General features: G+C 41.1%; 1 protein-coding gene across 2 annotated transcripts in view; it reads left to right on the top strand.

Moving 5' to 3' along the window:
• ANKRD44 (ankyrin repeat domain 44) overlaps nucleotides 1–20887 on the top strand; it is a 131229-nt gene that overhangs the window by 61623 nt on the left and 48719 nt on the right. For both annotated transcript variants that reach the window (XM_059475568.1, XM_059475567.1), the window contains exons 3-6: nucleotides 8399–8477; nucleotides 14567–14637; nucleotides 18201–18401; nucleotides 19614–19701. In XM_059475568.1, coding sequence (XP_059331551.1) covers nucleotides 8399–8477; nucleotides 14567–14637; nucleotides 18201–18401; nucleotides 19614–19701 — 439 coding nt within the window. The remainder of the gene's footprint in view (nucleotides 1–8398; nucleotides 8478–14566; nucleotides 14638–18200; nucleotides 18402–19613; nucleotides 19702–20887) is intronic.

The following is a 20887-nucleotide window of genomic DNA, read 5'->3' as shown; positions in this document are numbered from 1 at the left end:
TCCTCAGTAATTGACAAATAACAGAATGGAAATGATTGGGAAGTAAGGCATTTGGGGCTTCAGTGCTATCCTAAGTAGGAGTCAATGTAATTGTCTCCAGCAGATGACTTTAAATTTTCTAAGTGTATGGTAATTATTCCAAATGTGCAGGTCAGTCAGGGACATTGTTTTTTCTCTTACTGAGAAAATGAATGAAAACAGCTGAAAATTGCATATTTTTACTCTCTGTAGGGCTTCCTTTTATAAAGAGTATTTGCAGATCAGGAGCTGTTATGCATTTGACTCTACTTGAACTAAAGCTCCAGTATAATTCTCAGTAGTGAGAGTAAAGAAGCAGAATCTTGGCCACAATTTGCCCACGAAGGAATTACTATTTTCCAGATTGACTTATTCTAGCCAGAATGGTAAGCAGCTGTAAACAAGTAGTAGTTGAGTGCTTTGGTAGTGAAAAAAGCATCTCCAAGTCAACTTGGTCTTTTTTGCAGAAATTGGGGTGGGTTTTTTCCCCCCTCTTTGATTTTAACTTATATCCTTACTGATAGAAACAAGCCCTGCCAGTCCTGACTACAAATCTGTGGCCTCTCAAGGTGGTGAGAATATAAAGCAGAAGCAGAATGATAATTTCCAGGTGTTTCCTGGACTTTTGAATCAACCTTCCTTTTCTTCATGCTTTTCTGTGAGGTAAAGCCATCAGTTTATTCATTGCTAACTCCAGCAGTTGGCCTGGTATGGTCTTGGCACTCCAGCTTTTGTGGGTAGTGGGGTCCAACTGTCTGGTTCAGGCTACCAAAAGGAGCTAGAGTGATGATCCTACAGGTCTGGTTGTCTGGGGTTCCACCCTGTTTGTTCTCCAGTAGAAGGAAAGACATGCCACTGTTTTAAATCTGATCCAAGACCTTGGTGTTAAGCTTTCCTCATGATTATCAGTGCCTTATTGTTTTCCTGCAAGTTCCTAAAAGTGCTTCCTTAAAGAATCATCTCCCTTGAATTTCCTCCTTCATTTTTTTTTTGCTGATGATTTTAAAGAAAAAACCAAACCCAGCCAAACAAAACCCCCTCAGCAAGGTAGATGAGCACCACAGTCCCCAAATTTCATCTGTATTTCATACTGAATTTTCAAAGCCGCATTTCCTGTACGAGATTATCGTGTATTTCTCCAATGTTTTTCCGTCTTTTGGCTGCAAGTGTGTTAGTGATGGTTGCTAGGGAGATGCTCTCAGCTGTCAGGTGCACGATTAGATGAAGAACATGTGTTTTGCAGATGAGTCCCATAATACTTAATAGAAAAAGTCTTTGAATGGTTTTGCCCAGAATACTGCTTACAATGCTCAAAATCCACCCAGGAATGCTTTGCCTCCTCAGGAGCAAAACTTAAAGCTGTTCTTTGAAATAATCAGAAAGATACCGGTCAACACAAACTCTGAAGGTTGTGTTCTGAATAGTGACTGCAGGGAAGTGTCAATTGCTTAAAATATCACTGAAGAAAGATGAAAAGATTGCCCCCTCATTGTGCTGTGAGCTGGCAATTTGCATTCTATGCTTCTGTTTCTATTTTAAGGGTGTTTTTAATTACTTCCACGTTAGCATTTGGTTGCTAACATGAGAGGAAACTCTGACACCATTTGGCAGAGATTTGTCCTTTGTTGATCATTTTGGTTGGCTCTATTAACACTGGAATAATTCAAATATAGGTAGGACAGGGATACAAAGTAGAAATGTTGTTTTGCAGTAAGGTTTGGGTATTTCTGAAGTTTAAAACATCAGGGTATTTTTTATCTCCATTAAGAGAAGTATTGTAAAGTGCATGGAGGAACAACACAAAATTAGGAATGCATGTGCAGATGTCCCAAGAGAAAATTAATCTCGGGAAAGAGTTTGGAGGAAACCAGAAGTTTAAAAGATTTTTTTTTTTTGGTCTGGTAAAATAATTAGTAACTTCCCGAGCCAAGGACTTGTTTGTTGATGGAAATGGCTACATTCTGGATACTGCTGTAATTGTGACTTCTACTTTAAACAAAGTGAAATCTGTTTGGATTGCAAGTGTGGTTTCAATTCATTCTGCCACTGTAATTGTCACGCTGACCTCTCCAGTCCCTACCTGTGTTCTAGGGGCACGTGATGCCACCCGTGCATCCTGAGGGCATGGACCCTGGTATATTTAGCTGGCAATGAGCAATTCCCTCCCCAGGGTGCTGAGTGCACACTGTGTCCATGGGAAGTGTGGTCAGCATTCAGCAGCCTGTTTTCCCAGGACACTTGTGATGTCACTTGGGCAATCCAGACCACCAGATGAGTTGCAGGTAGACACTTCTACACTTGCTGTCTGGTACATTTCAATGCCATGTATGTAGAGAGGGATATTTTGGGGGTGCTGGTTTTACTTAGGGAAAAGTGAGAATGACCCCCAGAATCCAGGGACTAATCTGGATCCAGGTGTCACTCCTTCTTATTTGGGATTCATAATACATGAACTGTACAGCACCTTACATCTGCAAAGTCCAGTTGTCGTGTGCAATGTTATAAACCAAAATCCTCTCTGTGAAATTTCCATTTTTAACTCAGTCTTTCAGTTCAGTTTCTCTTCAAAATATCCAAAGTCAAAAAAAGTTAAAAAACCTTCCAGTATTCTTCCCCAAAAGTGATGGGTTGTTTGCAAGTCATTTAGTTATCTGTTTTTATTTTTTATCCCTTAATGCTGTGTTTTTTCTCGGATGGGAGCCTACTTCTAGCTGCAGAGATTGCAGGACCATGTATTTAGGGGGGGGTTTATTATGAGATAAAGAGGGAAGGAAGGAAGTCATTATGGAGACACATGTATCTGTGCAGTTCATGACTTTTCTCCTCATTATCCTACTTGGAGAGGCATAGATCTGCAGAAATGCCTTTGTCAGGAGGATTCAGGCTCATTCCAGGCCTTCCCACATGCACACAATTTCTGTATATTCCTATTGCCAAGCATGTTTCTGGAGGTGCTGTGAGTGCTTGAGGGTACAAATAGGCACCTATTTAGGGTTGTGAGTCTGAAAGGCTTTGCATGTTTGGGATAGCTGAAGAGGGTATTTAGCCTCTAGTAGTGCTGTTTAATATGCTGTTTATTTATGTAGGAAGTCATGGAGAAATTTTTTTCTACACAAATTATGAACAATTCTCTATTATGTAGCAAAATTGAATATAAAATTACACTGACGTTCTCAATGCAAGGTAGCTAGCATGACTTCTGTTTAGATGAATTTTTTTTTTTTGCTTAGATGTTTTTGAATAGTTTATAAAGAAAATTTTTGAACTGTGAAGAAGATTCTGCTGGAGAGCCTGAGAGTCTGAAATATTCTGGGTTGCGTTGCAACAGGGTGGTAGTGTAGTAATGGTTACTATGTTATATATATATATATATATCTGTGCTGGTGACTCATCTCATCAGTTTGAGGCAGTTTAGGATGTATAGACCTTTAAAGTCTCATGGCAGGGTTTGGCTGTAACTGCATTATTGTCTTCAAAGGCAGCAATATCAGCCTGAAATACTTGAATTTTCTAAATATTTTCCCATCCTCGTGATGTGTGCTCCCATGCCTTAACACCCCCTATCCAAAGTCAATACTGTGCTTATGAAAGTGGAGGAGTTGTTCAAGTCTATCTTTTGAGTCTTACAGTGAACATCAGTAATCAAAATATCAAAATATTTTCATTCTTTAGGATAACAATTTCTGTGGTCTCAATCTGGAATTAGTAATTAGTTTTTGAAGTTATGCTTTTCTAGCATAAAATTCACTGTCAGCCTCATGGAAGGAAATTGCTAGATAAGGGGGGAGAAGAAAGATGATTTTTCTTGTTCTGCAAGATCAAAGTATTTGCCTCTTCTGCTTCATGAACACTTGGCAATTTAAGACTCAGTTCAGAAAAATCTTTATTTCTGAGGCTGAGCTGAAGACTGTGGGATGAGAGGTGCTGGAATGAGGATCTGCATTTTCAGATGGGAATTTCTGTTATGATGCAGAAGAAAGAGCACAAAGTATAAGTTATACAGCTTGACTTTCACCTGTGGTGCTCACAGTCAAACACTTTGATTTACTCTGTGAATTACAGGCTTTAATAAAAGAATGTGTGAGGAGGAGGAAATCTTTGAAGCAGCAGAGATTTTCTTGGTACACCATCAGCTTTTGGCTCCAAACAGTTGTAAATAGCCCAAGAAACAGGTGCTCATAAGCTTTTAGTCTCTTCTGTAGTTCCTAACAGTTCCCAGTATTTAATTTTTCTGACGTTAACTTGTATCTGAAAAGATTTTTAATGGCTGTGCTATTTAAATGAGGTATACAACCGTAAATAGAGTGAATGAGCAGGAGGTTTGTTTCTGTCATTATTTTGGTTGGAGTTGATCAGTGGAAGTTATATTAATTAATGTGCTTTATTCTGCCACCCAGGCACATTTTGAAGGTGGTGGGAATGCAAAGGCTTCAGTAACTCTGTTTCTATGGATTAAACTCCTGTAAACTCCAACTATTCCTGTTAGCTGCTCAGTCAGTTTGGTGACAAAGAAAGGTTACATACATTTATTTTCTGCGGATGTTGCATTTACATTTTAATAGTAAGTAACTCTGTCCTAAGCATCACCTGATCTGAGCAGTTGCAGTTGATAACAAAATTCAAATCCGTTATTTCCTTTGACATGTAGGCTGTCTTGAGGAGAAAATGTATGTGCCTTTCCTTAACGTGCCTGATAATTTTGCATGTGCTGATATGATTCATTCAGCTCACTGTTCTGCTAATCTTCGTGTACCCCAGGCTCTGATCCAATAGAGCACTTAAGGACTAGTCTAACTTTAAGCCTGTGAGGGCCTTATCCGTGCCACTGTGATCACTTGAACAGTTTAAGCAAGTGTTGAGTGTTTTTCTTGTTGAGGCCTTCTGTTCCTCATTGCCTGGCTGTTAGATTCTTAGTTTCTTTTATCTGTATTATTAAAAAAAAAGGTGTACAGATAATATTAACCTGCAACATCATCTTTTCTGTGAACTAGACTACTAATGCAGTTTAATAGAATCACAGAATGCTCTGGGTTGGAAGTGACATTAAAGATCATCTCTTTCCCAACTCCTGCCATGAGGGACACCTTTCACCTTCCACTACACCAGGTTGCTCCAAGCTCCATCCAGCCTGGTCCTGGCCCTGAACACTTCCAGGGACAGGGCATCCACAGCTTCTCTGGACAGCCTGTGTCAGTCCCTCAGCACCTGCACAGTAAAGAATTTATTCTCAGTATCTAATCTACACCTGCCCTCTTTCAGCTTGAAGCCATTTTCCCTTGTCCTGTCACTACACTCCCTTGTGAAAAGTTCCTCTCCAGCTCTCTTGTAGGCCCCCTTCAGGTACTGGAAAGAGAGTTTATCTCATCGCAGTGTGATTTTCTAGCCATTGTTTATAGCTTATCTACTGTCTCTTGCTGACCTTTTGTTCTTCTGAGAACTGCACTGGAAGCAGGTCTGATTATTTCTCTTAATGCTTTTTGTAATCCTGTTATCATCTCTTCCCCTCACTTATTTTCCTTGCCTTGATAATGTATGTTGAGGTTTGGGGTTCTGCCAAGCCTTTCCTTGAAAGGACAGTTTTTATCCCTCTCTCTGTGTGTAGCCTCCAGTGTTTAGATCATTATGGATTCACTTTTGTGCTCCTGTTCCCAGCAGCACAGGATGGGGAGCTGGAGCTGGATGAGTGTTGGGGTGCTGGGTACGGAGCCAGACAGTGAGGAGCTGTGGCTGTGAGGGACCAGGGCTCTGAGGGGACACATGGCTGTGATGGGATAGACAGACAGACAGAAGCCTCAGTTCCTCTTTTGGGGTTCCAGTGCTGTGCACAGTCTGACCAGGAGCTCAGGGATGTTTTCCAGGGAGTTGTTCACTGTGCACAGTCTGACCAGGAGCTCAGGGATGTTCTCCAGGGAGTTGTTCACTGTGCACAGTCTGACCAGGAGCTCAGGGATGTTCTCCAGGGAGTTGTTCACTGTGCACAGTCTGACCAGGAGCTCAGGGATGTTCTCCAGGGAGTTGTTCACTGTGCACAGTCTGACCAGGAGCTCAGGGATGTTCTCCAGGGAGCTGTTCGCTGCCTGCTTGGCTGCAGGTGTGGTGTGTGGGTTTCTCCCTGCCAAACCCCTGAAAATGTTGCCTGTGTGCAAGTCAAGGCTGATTTGTGCCTGGTTGTGATAAATGGATAAGTTTCAGGGTTTTTTCCCTATTGGAGAAATGAAGCTTAAATTCAGTTTTGTGAGTAACCCATCTTTCTCTGAAAACTGGATTCACACTCAATATGATAGGGCTTTGTATTGATTTTAAAAACTGAAAGCTTAGAAGGCTTACATAGTTAGTTGTTCCTGTTACAGAAGAGTAAAATTTTCTGTTTCATGTCCTTTCCTCCCTCAGAATATCAAATTTGCATCAGTTTTGCAGTTTAATACAGAAAATTGCTTATAATCAACAAAGCACTGGGTAGCCTAGGTTCCATGATACAGAAAATTGCTTGGCCTTGTATTATTAGCATTCAAGTTCCAAGTGCTCTGCCCTTGCCAAACTTGGCTGTGTTGCACTGACAGGTACAATGGCTATTACAAGTTCTGTGTTGTAATAAAGAGAGCTTTATGCATTAATAACAGCAAACTAAGAAAAAAATAAAACTGGTGTTATTGTTGTATATCTGTTTGATCAGTCAGTGTATTTTTTGCCATGGGTAGCCTTAGGACAGGGAATATGAAAGCTGTGGAAGATCTCACACTTATGTAGCCTGTAGAAGCTGTTCGGTGGTGTTAGGAATGAAGCACATGAGAGTAACTTGTGATATTGGTTCCTGAGGGAACACTGCTGCATGGACACTGCTTAATATTCTTTGGATTTGCTTACCATGTGAGAAAGTGAAAGCCTGTAAGAGATTTTCCCCTCTGACCTGTGACAATCAGGGTTTTATGTAAACAGTTTTCTGAGTGTTTCATGTGCATGCCCAATACCTAAGATCAAAACCCAATGCAGCACAATTTGAGGATTATGTACATGATGTATGTTTAAAAAAACCATACAAACACAAAAATTAAATATAAACTGTTCTGGTGATCAGTGGCTCTGTACTTCTCAGTGATGGAAAACAATTTTCAACATTCCCATGACAAGTGTTTCTGGTACACAGATTTGTCCACATTTATAGCATACTTTGAAGATATTCCAAAATAGCTCATGGTTGATTAGTGCTTGGGCATGTTGAAAGTGATATTTTTCATGACAGGCTCAGAGATCTTTTTCAGGGACAGGATGTAAATATTGGTAGGGTTTCTCTGTTGGTACTATTTGCAGGAAGTGTTGAATTTGTTACCAGTTTAAAATATTTAATGCTAGTAGGTTGCAATAAGTTGGATTGCCAAGGTCTCTTAGAACTTATTTCTATAGTTCAGAAACCAAAATGAAATAACGTTTAGGACTGGAAACAGCACAATGAGCAGTATTAGCACTTCTTGTGATTGTTGTTGCCCATATTGTAATATTTAGCATTTTCTTTTAAAGACCTGTGTTCTGGAATCAGCTGAATAAAGCAATAAAATAAGGGGTTTTGTGAACACTGTATTTATACCCCTTGAAATAATAATAAAAAACTGCTGTGAAATGGACTCCTTAATTTGGAAAATTACAGAAATCAAAAGAACCCTGCATGTATTTCAGAAGTTATATATATATATATAGATATATATATAGATATAACTTCAGATTATATATGTGTATATATATATGTATGTGTATGTATATATATGTATGTATGTGTATGTATCTTAGCAATTCTTCTAAGTTTAAAGACAGATTTGCCTGGTAATACTTTATTTATGTTTAAAGTTCATTCAAGATGTACATGCCCATCTTGGGCTGCTGTAGATACCCAGGCTATGGTCTACAAGAACCTTTGTAGACCAAGAAGAGTTTGTATCTTGACCTTGTGTGTGGTTCCAAATAATTCTCCTGAGTTATTCTTTTTGAAGCCTCTGGTGTTATACTGTTGATGCAAACTGCATTACAAAGTCTGATATCCAGAACCATCTGGATTATGCTGTTGTGATACCTAAGAGTGGAAAATGTTTCTGAAAGAGACCTAAAGACACTGTCTTTGCTCATTTTAGCTTTGATTTCATCTACCTATAACAGGATATCAGAGTAAAGGCAATATCTCTGCAAGGTCTGGTGGAAATGAGTGATAAAAAATAGAGGATTATTGGGAGTTGAGTTGTTGAGTTCTTGAGTTTTGTTCTTTCCCTGGCTGAGATTGCATTTCTAATTGCAAACAGAAATGCACCCAGAAAAAGAAATATATACAAATCCTTTGCTCCTTTACACCAATGGCTGCACTTACTGACCATGTTTTATAACTCTGGTTTTGTAGGATGCTGAGAAAAGAACGCCCCTTCACGTTGCATCATTCCTGGGGGATGCAGACATCATTGAGCTCCTCATTTTGTCAGGTAAGGTACAGTCCCTCACTGCTGTTAACTGGTAAATCAGCTAATTTTAAAGCTGCAACAAAGCATATATGAGAGAGTTTTGGGCATTGTTTATTTTTTGAGTTTCACAGAGCTTGTTGCATTTCTTGCAAGCTTAGAAAATATATTTAAATTTGGTGATAAAATCATAAAAAACACCCTGTGACTTAGCAGAATTAATAAACAAAGTAACTTTTAACAACTTATAAAGCCTTCAAACTGACAGTATTTGTGATTCAGAAACTTGCTGAAGCACATACTTGAAATATGGCTTCATATCCTGGAGTACAAGAATTCCCGCTAAGCAAAAATTATGGAATAAGAGCAAAAAATTATTAATCAGCTTAAATTAGTTGTAAGTGTTATTTACATTAGAAGCATGTTTCTAAGAATCAGGAAGTTTATTTGGATATTAGAAACTGTATAGTAGGAAGTATCTAAACAAAAGAAATAAAAGTTTCCCAACTGTTGTAGTGACAGAAAACATGATCAAAATATGTCAGAACAAAGCATAAAGCAGTCATCTCTCAAGAAGGGAGCATAATTCATGGCAAACTCCTGGATGTGCTGGCAGATTTCAAAGCAGTGTTTTTCTAAGCTGGAGAACTGTAAGAGTAAAGCTTATGAGGATTTAAGAATGTGGGACTGAAAGGAACCTTATGGTACAAACTTCTAACCCCTTGCAGGCAACTTTGCTACACAGTTGGTTTCACAATTTTTTAGACAGCTTCTTCAAATGAATTCCATATATTTTTTTGAAGTTACTTCCAAATTCTCAGCCCTTTGATTAAAAGGCACCTTCTAATTTCCAGCCTTTAATTAATCTAGAATGCTAGATTAATTCAGGAAGGTATTTCTAGAGATGACCTGATCCAGCCTCCTGCTCAAAGCACTGAATTTCAAAGTCAGATCAGGCTGTTGATGGGTACATGCAGAGTACACAATTGTGTTTCTTTGGCTCACCACTCTAGCCAGACCTGGAGAAGGCAGAAAATGAGAACTCACTTTGCTGTAGCTGTGTTTCCTCTGTTCATTTTGGGGGAATTCTGGGTTGCTTAATTGCTTAGTGAGGGTAACTAGCTGGCCATACATCAGCTCTTCCTGCTCTACCCCTGACAGCAGCAAAATGGTTGAAAAGAGCAGTGCTCTGCAGACAGGTTATACTAGGGTGGGTTTTCAATGTGCTAAATGCAAGCATGATTTTCTTCCTTGGGAGAAAGGAGTTAATAAATTTAATCTGTGCATGTATTCTTGCAGTGTGTGTTGTTTGTCGCATACTGCTGTTCCAGTGTGGTGTGAGGAGATTGCAGGAGCAATGTGTTTTTTCAAGTTTTGCGAGCATCAGCACAGGCAATATCCTCATCAAGAGAAATGTGAAACAGTTTTGCCCATTTTTCCCAAACATCATTCCCAAAAATGTCCCAGTGAATGTTCCTGGTGAGGGAAGAAGGCTTTCTAGAGTTCTTCTGGGACACTAAGTTCTAGCACCTCACTGCCAAAATGTCATCCATGGGTTATAGGGTTTGTCTGATCAACAGCATAAAATGTAGGTGGTGCATCTTGGGGAGTTTTTATATATGCAAGTGAGCATGAAAAACTTAAAATGTGGGCTTTTAAAAATTGAACTTTGTGTCAGTGGGACTGTGGACCTTTCCCCACTAGCTCAGCATGAGTCAAAATTAATTTTGTGTTGTGTATTCTACTTATTCATTGTTCTTTAATATATGAAGTATCATTACTCATGATGAGCATGAGTATTGTATCCAAGAGCAGGTTTGGAGGTTTCTGAGAATTGAAGGAGCAGGTTTATGATTTGTTATAAACACCTCTTTATGACTGTAATCCTTCCATTATCTAGGCTGCAAGGGCAGGTAGAGCATCTTCCTTTGCTTCACCTCTTCAGTCAGCAAATGCTAGTAGTGAAAGTGTATCATAAAATAGAAATCTGAACATAACATTCCGTTACATAAGCAGGAAAACTTTGTTGTCTGACTTGAAATGCAATGATGTTTTCACAGAGAGAAAGCACACAAACACTTGCTGTTGGTGTCAAGCGATATTCTCAGCATGAGCAGGAGCTAGGAGCAATATCAGCACTTTTCATTTTGTTCAGGAGAGAAATGAAATTAAATACACACTTTCTGAGATTTGTGGTCCATAAACTGGTGGTGGCACAAATAAACGTAGTGTCTAATGAATGAAATTTCTGCCCAGGTGGCTGGAGACAGACCAGGAATGGCTTTCTAGGTAGCCACTGGAAGGGACTCTGTTGGAACTGGTACAGGAGGGAGAGTGCCAGATCCCTCAGCTGGTGTGAGTCACCCTGGCCCACTGAATGTCAGAACCAGAGGGTTTGCACCTGCCCCAAGGTCTGATCCATAATCAGGTGGTTCCAACTGGGGAAGGGTGCTGAGTGGTTTTGGTTTTTTGAGTACTTCTTCACCTCCTTCTGTCAGAAAGGAGAAGGAGCAAGGTAACCATCTCAGAGAAGGAATCTCTGTGGGTGCCACAGGCATGGAAGTGCAGGAACAATTGTCTGGGCAAATACAAGCTGCATTCCCATTTGGGCTGGTTCCTGAGAGTATCATGTTTGAGCTCTGCCCCTCACCCCTTGTTCCCCACCAAGGCACTTGCTGTCTTGGCAATGTTGCCTTGCTTTACCCTTTCAGAAGGCTCTGGGCTTCTTACCAGGAAACTGTCCTTACATTTTGGTGGGCCTGTTGCTGTGTCTTACAGGAGAAGTCAGAAAGGTGCAAGTAAATAATGACATTAATAGGTTAAAGAGTACTGTTTTCTTCCTCCATTGACTATCCCTAATATTGGAGATTCAGGCTGTGGAATCTAGAGATGTGGATTTGGCAGATGTGCTGGACAGAAAAGTGTACTTTAGTTATGATAAAGAGATGTTAACTTTATTCCTGAAAGCCCACATCAAGTTGTTTATTTCAGATCTCAAAAGAACAGAGGCAGTTTCAGATTTATTTCCTCTTCTGGCAGAAAAATTTGAGAGTGAAAAATGGCAAAGATTACAAAACAGCCATATTAAAGAAAAGTGGAATACAGAAAGTTTCCTCTCTGTTGATTTTATCTGTAACATTATATGTTATGTTGTCTACTTCAGCCTCACAAACCCTACAGCTATGTCTTTCTGTCAGGCTCAGGAAGAGCATGGTGGAGAAAGTGAGGCTGAGAAAAGGCTTTACTCTGAAGAGCTTATTTTTTTAAATGGATATTTTATAGGATGGGTGGGTGCTGTGGCTATCTGAAAGGATTTAAAGTGAAATCTTTAAAGCAGCTTCTATTTTCAAGGAAGATTGTGCCATGAATGACACAATTTACACCAATTTGAGTGTTTTTCAGCCCTCTTTGTCCTTATAGACACACAGATTAATTCATGGAGTGTTGTAGGAAGTGCACTGAGACATGGTTAAGGTACTTGGTCCAGAGTGAAGAGAGGGACAGTGAATTTCTGGTTGGTTTGGAGGATGTGTTGTGGGTTGGTCTTGTGAATTTAAGCTTCTGGTGTTTGTACACTCATTTCAGATGTGGTAGCATGTTCTAGAGCACTTAGTCTTTAAAACTGGATTTCTGTGTTACTCTGCTTTCAAAGGGCTGTCCCAGGATGGGCGCCCAAGTTTCTGGAATGCAGACGACACCTTTGAAAACATGAGCATTGCTCTGCTCTCCCAGTGCCTCTGCTTGGTCATCCTCAAAATGACAGATATTTTCTGTCCCCAAAGGAGTGCATCAGTGCTGGTGAAGTTTTTTCACTGTTGTTAACCATTGCCTGCGAAGAACTGCTGGGAACCTAGAAGCTGAATTATGGTGGAGGAAGTGGCAGTACAAGAGGAAATGTTTTGAAATATCTCTTCAGAAGATGTGCATCTCAGTAAATGCACGAGAGCGTGTTCTGTAACAGGCAACAGGTGAATTGTGTAGCTCCTGAAAAACAGGAATCACAAACATATTCAGCTGATGCACTGCATTAGACACCTAAGAGCAATTTCACTGTTTCACATAAAGAGGCACAAAGAGGTAAAAGGATGTGGAAAACAGCTGAGAAAGAAAAGACTGATAGTGTGCTGTGCATTATTTTATTTACACTAGTCTTGTTTTCCTTTTACTGTTTTCTTCAGTTTTCTTGGTAACTGTTTCAGTTTCTCAAAGGGTAAGTGGATCAGTGAAGGGCATGAATAGCTACTGATGGAGATACTTCTCTAGGTATTCTCATCATCTTTGTACTCACCAGTGCTGCTGGAGTTGTTAAATACTGAGGAATAATATTGGTCATGCTTTCCTACTCTACATATTAGCCTTTCTTATTTGTAACCCTCTGCTTATAGGAGTTAGTGAATGGGTAGAGATAAAACAAAAGAAACCTAAGTTAAGAACATAAGGCAAAACCCCCCAAGGCAAATACAAAAACAATTTCTAAATCCAAAAAGTTTAGAGATTGCTGTCGATCACTAGGAATTCATATAAGCAGTTTCCATCTCCAAGACACCTACCAGGCCAAACCAGGATAATGGAAGGTGCCTTGAAGTCCTGTCAGCTTCCTGATGGTGAAGAAAGTCATTGCTTTATTGGTCTCTAGAGCCTCTCACAGTGCAGGCAAAGGGCAGGATGCTCATGTGTCAACTGTAATGGCCTCCTCAAAAGGAAGAAAGAAGGCAAAAGCTTCCTTCCTTAGACAGATTAATTAGAGAACTCTTTGAAACTGTATCTTTTCCAAAGGGTGTTTTTCCAGAGGGCAGGTTGTGCCACCAGGTACCAGGTTCTGAGGTGAGTTTGGAGGATTGCCTCTAATTGTTGCAGTAGCTATGAAAGTGTAATTGTTTTCCTTGCAGTCAAAAAACTGCATCCTGACTTGTGGAAATATGCAAGAACTTGTTTCTTCTGTGATTATCTAGAATGATTCCCAATAACCACTGTGATTCACAGGCAAGCATCTTAATATTCCTGAGAATCAGCTCTCAGAAAGTACTGGTGATTCAGAGAGTGGGTTTATTAATTACAGCCTTTTGAATGCACTAAAGTTAAGGTGCAAAATGAAGCTTAAGCATCCCTTTGTTCATGAAGTTCAGAGGCTCACCCAGGCTGTGCTTCTCTACTTTTTTTTTCTGAATGTTCTACCTTTCTCAGACTAATGCTGCCGCCTGCAAACCTGTGAGGTACTATATTTTCAGGTTAAGCCCTTTTAAAAATTAGTTTCTCTAATCCTTATGACTAGATGTCCTTCCTGAGGTATCACATCTGTGAATAGCTTTAGTATTTCTTGCAAAGAAGTCTTTTTGATCACACAAATGTACAGGATACCTTTTAAAAACTAAAATTGGGGGTTTGCAGTCAGCCAGGACCACTGTGGTTGTCAAATATTCTTCCTTTACCCTTATTTCTGGCAAGCCAGCCCAAATCCATCCTCTTGCCCAGCTGCCCTTGTCAGAGCACCTGTTAGCACTGAACTGCACAGGAGGCAGATGAGTTGTGTTCTTCATCCCTGCTCTTCTGTTGTTTGCCCAGGAACACCCACAGAACCTGATGTAGTCAGTGCCCAGTTCTGTCTCCAACCTGAGCATTTCCCGGTCCTGTATTCTTGATCCCAGCAGGATTTGTGAAGCAGGGAAGTGATTATTTTTTGGTGGTTTGCCTGATGGAGCTGGAAACGAGAAGTGGTTGCTCAGGCTAGTTCCTTTCACGTCTGCAGTTGGCAAAGTGCTTTAAGCAAAGGGTGCTTTTCTTCCCCCCAGCTGTATCAGTTGATCTAAAAAAATACATCTACATAGACACATGTGTACATGCATACATTCCTTCCAACAAACCTTGCTTCTTTTGTGTCCTGTAAACAAAGCAATTTCTAATAATAGTCCTATCTAGCTGGTTCCTTTCTTTCTGAATCCCTCTTTTTCTATCTGACATCTGTTAATGCATTTTCAAGGTGAGCATGGTGCCAGGAGAGTCCTGGGGAGCACGGAGAGTACCGAGTACTCAGCTCTGGTCACTGGGAAGCAGCTGGGCAGGGCTCTCAGTGGCACACCCAAGGCATGCCTGTAACCTCTGCTGTCTGCTTGCAGGAGCTCGTGTCAATGCCAAGGACAACATGTGGCTGACTCCTCTCCATCGAGCAGTTGCTTCCAGAAGTGAAGTGAGTAAGATTTGATTACCCTGCTTTTGCACATAAGCAACGTGCTGGGGGAAGGGCAAACCCTGCAGAGCTGTGGTGGGTGGCATGGGCATGCAAAGAGGGAAGGCATTTCCTGCATGCAGGGCTTTGCAGCTGGAGGTCAGTGTTTACATGTTACCTGTAGCTGCTCTTGAGCCTTCGTGTGCTTGATTCCCACCTTGCTTTACATTACCCTAGCAAGTCACAGGGAGCAGGAGCAGGACTCACATGGGATAGAGTCCACAGTGGTCTGCAGTGCCCACACTATCTTCAGGTGGTGAAAAAAGAGAAATGGATCCCTGTGGGTGTGTGCATGCTGTGTGTGTGTGCCAGAAGGGAGTGGTTGTGGATGTGATCCAACATGCATTACCACATAATTTGTTTTGGTTAATTACATCTCAAGGCATCCGTTAGGTTTTCTGTTAATGCATTTGATTCATGCAGAAGGGAGGGTTTGCCCATGTTTCTACTACTCGACAAATAGAAATATTCTGGGATCATGTTTTACCCCTTCCATTGCTATCTTAAAAACGAGCAGCAATAACTACTGGGAGTGCAGCTCGGGCATTACTCTGTTTCCAACTGCACCATTATTCTTGGCTTTCCTTTGTGGACCTCCCTGTCTACTTTCACCCTCCCAATACTTCATTACCAGTGAGCCCAACTGCAGGCTGAATTGGCTGCTGGGGATGAGGGGAGGGGTTGTGAAGCAGACAGAGGGTGGCTGTCTTCCAGAGCCTGATGGACTCGAATCACCTCTGTAACAATCCAGCGCTTAGCCAAGCCTGGAGGCAGGAATCCTGGGCTCGCTTCTGAACTCGGGCATTGTTTGGCTGCTGGCTGAGCTTCCCAGCTGCTGGCATCCCCTGGAACCCTCTGAAAGGAATATCTGATAGACTGTGAATGCTGTAATGAGGCAAAATACAAAAAGCCATGTTGGGAAACAAAGATCAGACTTAAACCTTAAAAATCGGTGACAGTCTTGCTGATGCGGGAATTGCAGCATGCTTGGTTTCTGGTTTTGGATGTGTCAGAGTACATGATTTTTATCATCAGCCACAGTCCTTGCAGAAAATGTATGTCTTTCTGTGGCTTTGTGTCTCATCTTTAACTCTTTGTCAGCTGAAGCACAAAGAGAAAGTGTGCTGACAGTTCTGGTACCTCTCAGTGAGTACCCAGGGGCATTAGTGAGGCAGCAGGGGAAGGCATCAGCCTTTCATCCCTCTTCATGGTATATTTCATAAACACATTCAGCTTTCTTCTCCTGCCATTTTTTCTTCATTATTTATACTAGAATTGCTACTTTTGGTAACAATTTGGAAGCAGGATTTACTATTTTTGAGGCTCATTCAGTGCTGCTTTTTGCCTTCTTACACAAGTGAACAAATGTGCAGCTTTGATGGTGATAGCAATAGATAGCAGTAGGTGAATTCAGAGTTCCCATTGATAGAAGATGAGTTGGTGGTCCAGAAGCTGACCAGTAGGACTTGGTGTAGTTTTGGAAGTTCTTGTGAGCACAGTTGTTTTTAGAATGATCACCAACAAATTTTATCACTCTTTTGCTATGAAGATTTCAGAGGATTCAGAAGTTATATCCTTGAATCCTTTTATATATTGATTAAAAGAATGGACACTTCTTTATTTATGTCTTAATGATTTTTCAGGGGCTTTAGGTATTGATGTTTATTTACAAATCAGCAACCCTTAGGGTGTAGGATTGTTAATGGATATATCAGCTTTTAGCCCTAAACAGTTTAAAAAAGTTTAAAGATTTCACTGTGATAACCTGGGATAGCTAGAGACACTGACTACAGAGGCTTACACCACAGCTGGGGGTACTGCATGCATATGGAGAAAACTATATTAAATGGGTAAAGCTCATGCTTTAAAAACAATAGAATTAAAACTTTTCTGTTAGGATTTTAACTTTTGATTCCAAATCTGAAAGAGCAGCAGACTGCAGATGTAAACAAAAATGTGTAAATATTTTTATTTTAAAATCTAAGTATTTTTAGCTTCGGATATTCAGTCCTTATTATTTACTTCTAAAAATTCTCCTTTAACTTTTTTTTTTTCTTTCACTAAGACTGCATGGAGTTTCCTGCTGACTTCATGTCCCAGCTGCGTAGGTCTCCAGTGAATTGCATTGAAATGACTCTTAAAATAGTAGGCCTAGTACTTTAAAAAACAAAATCCTATTGAGACATCAACAGTCATATATCATTATTGGTGCAGTGTCACTCACTGAACAAATCTGTTAGAGGAGATTTTGTGACACGGCTGTAGAAAATGAAACTGCTGAGATCATTTGAGGACAAAGACATAAAACTCCCAGTATATATGTAGTGTTGATACAGACTGCAGGCACTCTCCTGGGCCATTCTAGATATAAAAGTACTATGTAAACATACTGTATGTGTTTGTTATTTATTAATAAAATTTTGGCTGGGCTTAACAGAAAACTTTGCAGTTTGTGGAAAAAGAATAAAGTACTGTATAGGACTAGGGCTCTCCCACATACCAGATGTGAGTTGTATTTATCAGACAAGGCTGCTTGAATGCTACTGTGTCCCAGTAGTTCCTCTGTATTTTGTTTGTTTGTGGGGAGAAAAAGGAATAAGAAAAGAAATGCAATTTGGAGAAAAAAATTGTAGTTTTTGTCTGTCTTGTTTAATGGCATATGCATGAGTAGAAGCAGAAATGAGCTGATTATGAGTTCTCCAGCAAGAGGGGCTCTCAAGAGAGAACAGTATATTTTCTCACTGGGAAATGTTTACTTTTAACCAACAAAATTAACCTTAAAAGATGTTGTTTGGTCTCAGGCTGACAGAATGGATATTGCAGTCAAGACCCTTGGCCTATGCTTAGGCCTTGGGGAGGAAAGGAATGCTAATGCTGAGCTGGGGACACCAGAATTCTCATGTTTTTGCGAAGCTAAAGTTTTGTTTTCACACATTCTTCCTTATTTTCTCCTTTTTCCTGTTTATGAATAAAATGTGCAGCACTTTGCTGTTATTTTTACATGCTTTTCATTTTGTGAATGATCCTTGTAGCAGTGTGTGTTGGGTTTGTGTGGCAAGGGTGGGGTAGTGGGGGTGTTGTCTGTGAGAAGCTGCCGGAAGCTTCTTCATGTTGGACAGAGCCAGTGCCAGGCAGCTCCAGGCTGTCCTGCTGCTGGCCAAGGCTGGGCCCATTCCATCAGTGATGGCAGGAATGGCTCGAGTGAGGTAATTTCTTCACTGGAAGCACAGCTATGAGGTATTGATGGTTAATCAGCCAAACAGGATGGGCTGTCTGCATAGGACATGCTCAAATCCACCCGGCAAGTTTTGACTGTGAGGCCTTTTTACTGCACTCACTGAGAGTAGAGGTGATGTGTGCTGGGCCATTTGAATGGACAGTGCCATTTCACAAGGCTGGGAGGTGGTTGGGATGGCTGTTGTTGCCTGTGCCTCTGCTGGCCCCCCTCAGCCGTGTGCCGGAGCTGTCAGGGCAGCGCTGTGCGTTTGCTGGAGCTGAGGGCTGTGGCTGTGCTGCCCTTGCAGGAAGCCGTGCAGGTGCTCATCAAGCACTCGGCCGACGTCAACGCCCGGGACAAGAACTGGCAGACCCCGCTGCACGTGGCAGCCGCCAACAAGGCGGTGAAGTGTGCCGAGATCCTGATCCCCCTGCTGAGCAGCGTCAACGTGTCGGACCGCGGCGGGCGCACGGCGCTGCACCACGCTGCGCTCAACGGCCACATCGAGGTGAGCGCCGCCAGGCAAGCTCCTGCCTCATTCTCTACTCTGGCACTGGGCTCAGTCTAGACTCTGTTGTTATCTTATTGTAACAGTTGCATACCTCCTTGGTGATTTCTCATGGACACCTCCTCACAGCACAGCCAACAAACTCCAGCTTGCTTCTCAACCAGCTAACCCACTCTTTTGTAGCACTCATCCTCACGGGACACAGCTGTGGCCTGTTAAGGGCAGGTTTGCTCCTAATCTTTGGTAATTAGTACAGCTGCAACTCCTCAGGTGTGAGATCTGCACTGTCTTTATTTTCTTACATTCTATCCCCCCACAAGACTCTAGTCTAGTACTAGTCTAGACTCAACTCTAGTGCTCAGTCTAGACCTGCTGTGGCTGGGTCTAGACAGAGGCCTGTGTCCCTGAGCCCTGGGGTTGCTGTCACTTGGCTGCTTCCCAAACTGCAGGATGGGTTTCCTACCTGCAGGAGCACAGCAGTGGCTGTGTAGAACCAGGGTGTGAGTCAGATGTGCATGCACTCCTGGAGAGATGGAGAGATGGCTGTGCCACTGCTTCCAGCTGCTCCAGGGTCTCCTGGCTTCTTTGGGGCTGGACTGCCTATGAAAATAAGAGTGGCAGAATGGAAAGAAGGGAAAACTGGTGGATTGATTTCATACTGAAGAGACATGCAGCTATCCAAGGTCTAGTCGCTCTGCTTTTCTAATTGACCTTCTAGAAAATGTGCTTCTGTTTTCCCCTACTTATACAAGCAAACCTTCCTAGTATTATTTAATGATATGAAAAGGTTACGTAAATAAAGCCCCTAGATTTTTGCCTCCTAGGTTTTGATAGTCTTTAGATCTGGGTTTAAGGGTCCTCCTTTTCCCATTCCACACCTGAAGACCTAGGTAGGGAATAAAAACTCTTAGACTGGAACAGTAAGCTTCTGTCAACAAAAGTTGATGAGTATGGTAATTAAAAGAAGAAAGAGGAATGGTAGGTCCTGTAAAATGGTGATAGTGTTTGTCCTTTAAAACACTGGACTGTAGGAAAGAGACAGTAATTCCTGTATCTAACTGTCCTAATCTGATTTTTTTTTTAATAGAGAATATCAGAAATGATCATTCAGATGTACCATTTTGTGATACCAGCTTTATTGCAAGATTGATTTGTTATAAATCTTCAAGTCTGTGGTCTGAGGGTTGATTTATCTTCTGTTGTTACTTCTAGATGGTGAACTTGCTCTTGGCCAAGGGGGCAAACATCAATGCTTTTGACAAAAAGGACAGAAGAGCTCTTCACTGGGCAGCGTACATGGGTAAGGCTTGGGCTGCTGCTCCTTCTTTTTCATTTCCAATTCGCAATTTGGTAGCATGTCTTAAAATGGACAGGAACAGACCTGGCCATGGAAAGGGAGTGTTGTAATTACCCTGAAGAGGGAAGGGTTCAGCTGATCTAAATTAACACTGTCCATTTATAGGTTTGCAGCTAGGGAGATCTTGGCTGTGATTTCCTTTTTAAGACAGTTAATTGTGGGCTTTTTGTGTTGCTTTTCCATTTTGGTCTTCTTATCCCGACTCTAAGTCAAACCTGAGCTATATTTGTGTTAGAAAAAACCCAGGTTATATTTATTTCAGTTTTTAGTAAAAAGTACTTTCAATGAAATGCAGGCAAGTGTGATCAAAAATTTAGTGGTTTATTGCAGTGTATAAGCAGCTAGATAATGATATTCTTAGGAAATGCACAATAGGCACTTTCTTCCTGTTAGGAGAATATTGTCACCTTTTATTCCAGAGTGGACAAGAGCAACTGAATATCTCCCCAAAAAATAAGTGGTGTTACCAAGTGCTGCTTAATTCAAACAGTTTGCCTTATCATTCTTTTCAAGCTAAAGGCAAATTTCTTACATTGGGACATTGTAATTTTAAAATACAAGATTGTCTGTGACAGTGGTCATGCTTGTTCAAGAGCTTTTGTTGGCCAAGCTGTATATTTCAGGTTACAGTTGGTGGGGAGCTGTGCACCCTCAGCCAGGAACTCTTTATTTGACATGTCAGAAATCTTTATTTTAATCCTGGCACTTTTAGGAATGAGATAATAGGAGATTTCCAACTGTGAGAAAAGCATATTGTGTGGTTTTTTGATATACACAGATGCAGATGGAAAGGCTCTTGCCAACAACTGTGATGTGGCTTTTGAGCTAACGAGCTTTGAACTTCACTCTCTGGATTTGAAAGGCTCTTACATTGTGCTGTGCAATTCCATGCCTCTTTTCCATTTAAATGTTTTCAGAAATTCATGGTGCACATTTAAAAGTGTTAGATAACATCTAAGGCCTAAATTAGCAATGGAGTCTGTAGTGCATTTTAGACAGAAGTTAGATAATGCGATGAGAGCTGTAAATAAACCCTCACAGAGTTTCTGGAATATTTAATTATTTTTGGACACTCATTATTTATAGACTTTCTACATATGGTTTCCTAGGTCCTGCACGACAGAGCTGC

This window comes from Ammospiza nelsoni, chromosome 7, assembly GCF_027579445.1.
Source record: "Ammospiza nelsoni isolate bAmmNel1 chromosome 7, bAmmNel1.pri, whole genome shotgun sequence".
In the NCBI taxonomy this organism is placed as follows: Eukaryota; Metazoa; Chordata; class Aves; order Passeriformes; family Passerellidae; genus Ammospiza; species Ammospiza nelsoni.
This window is presented reverse-complemented; position numbering and strand designations above follow the sequence as displayed.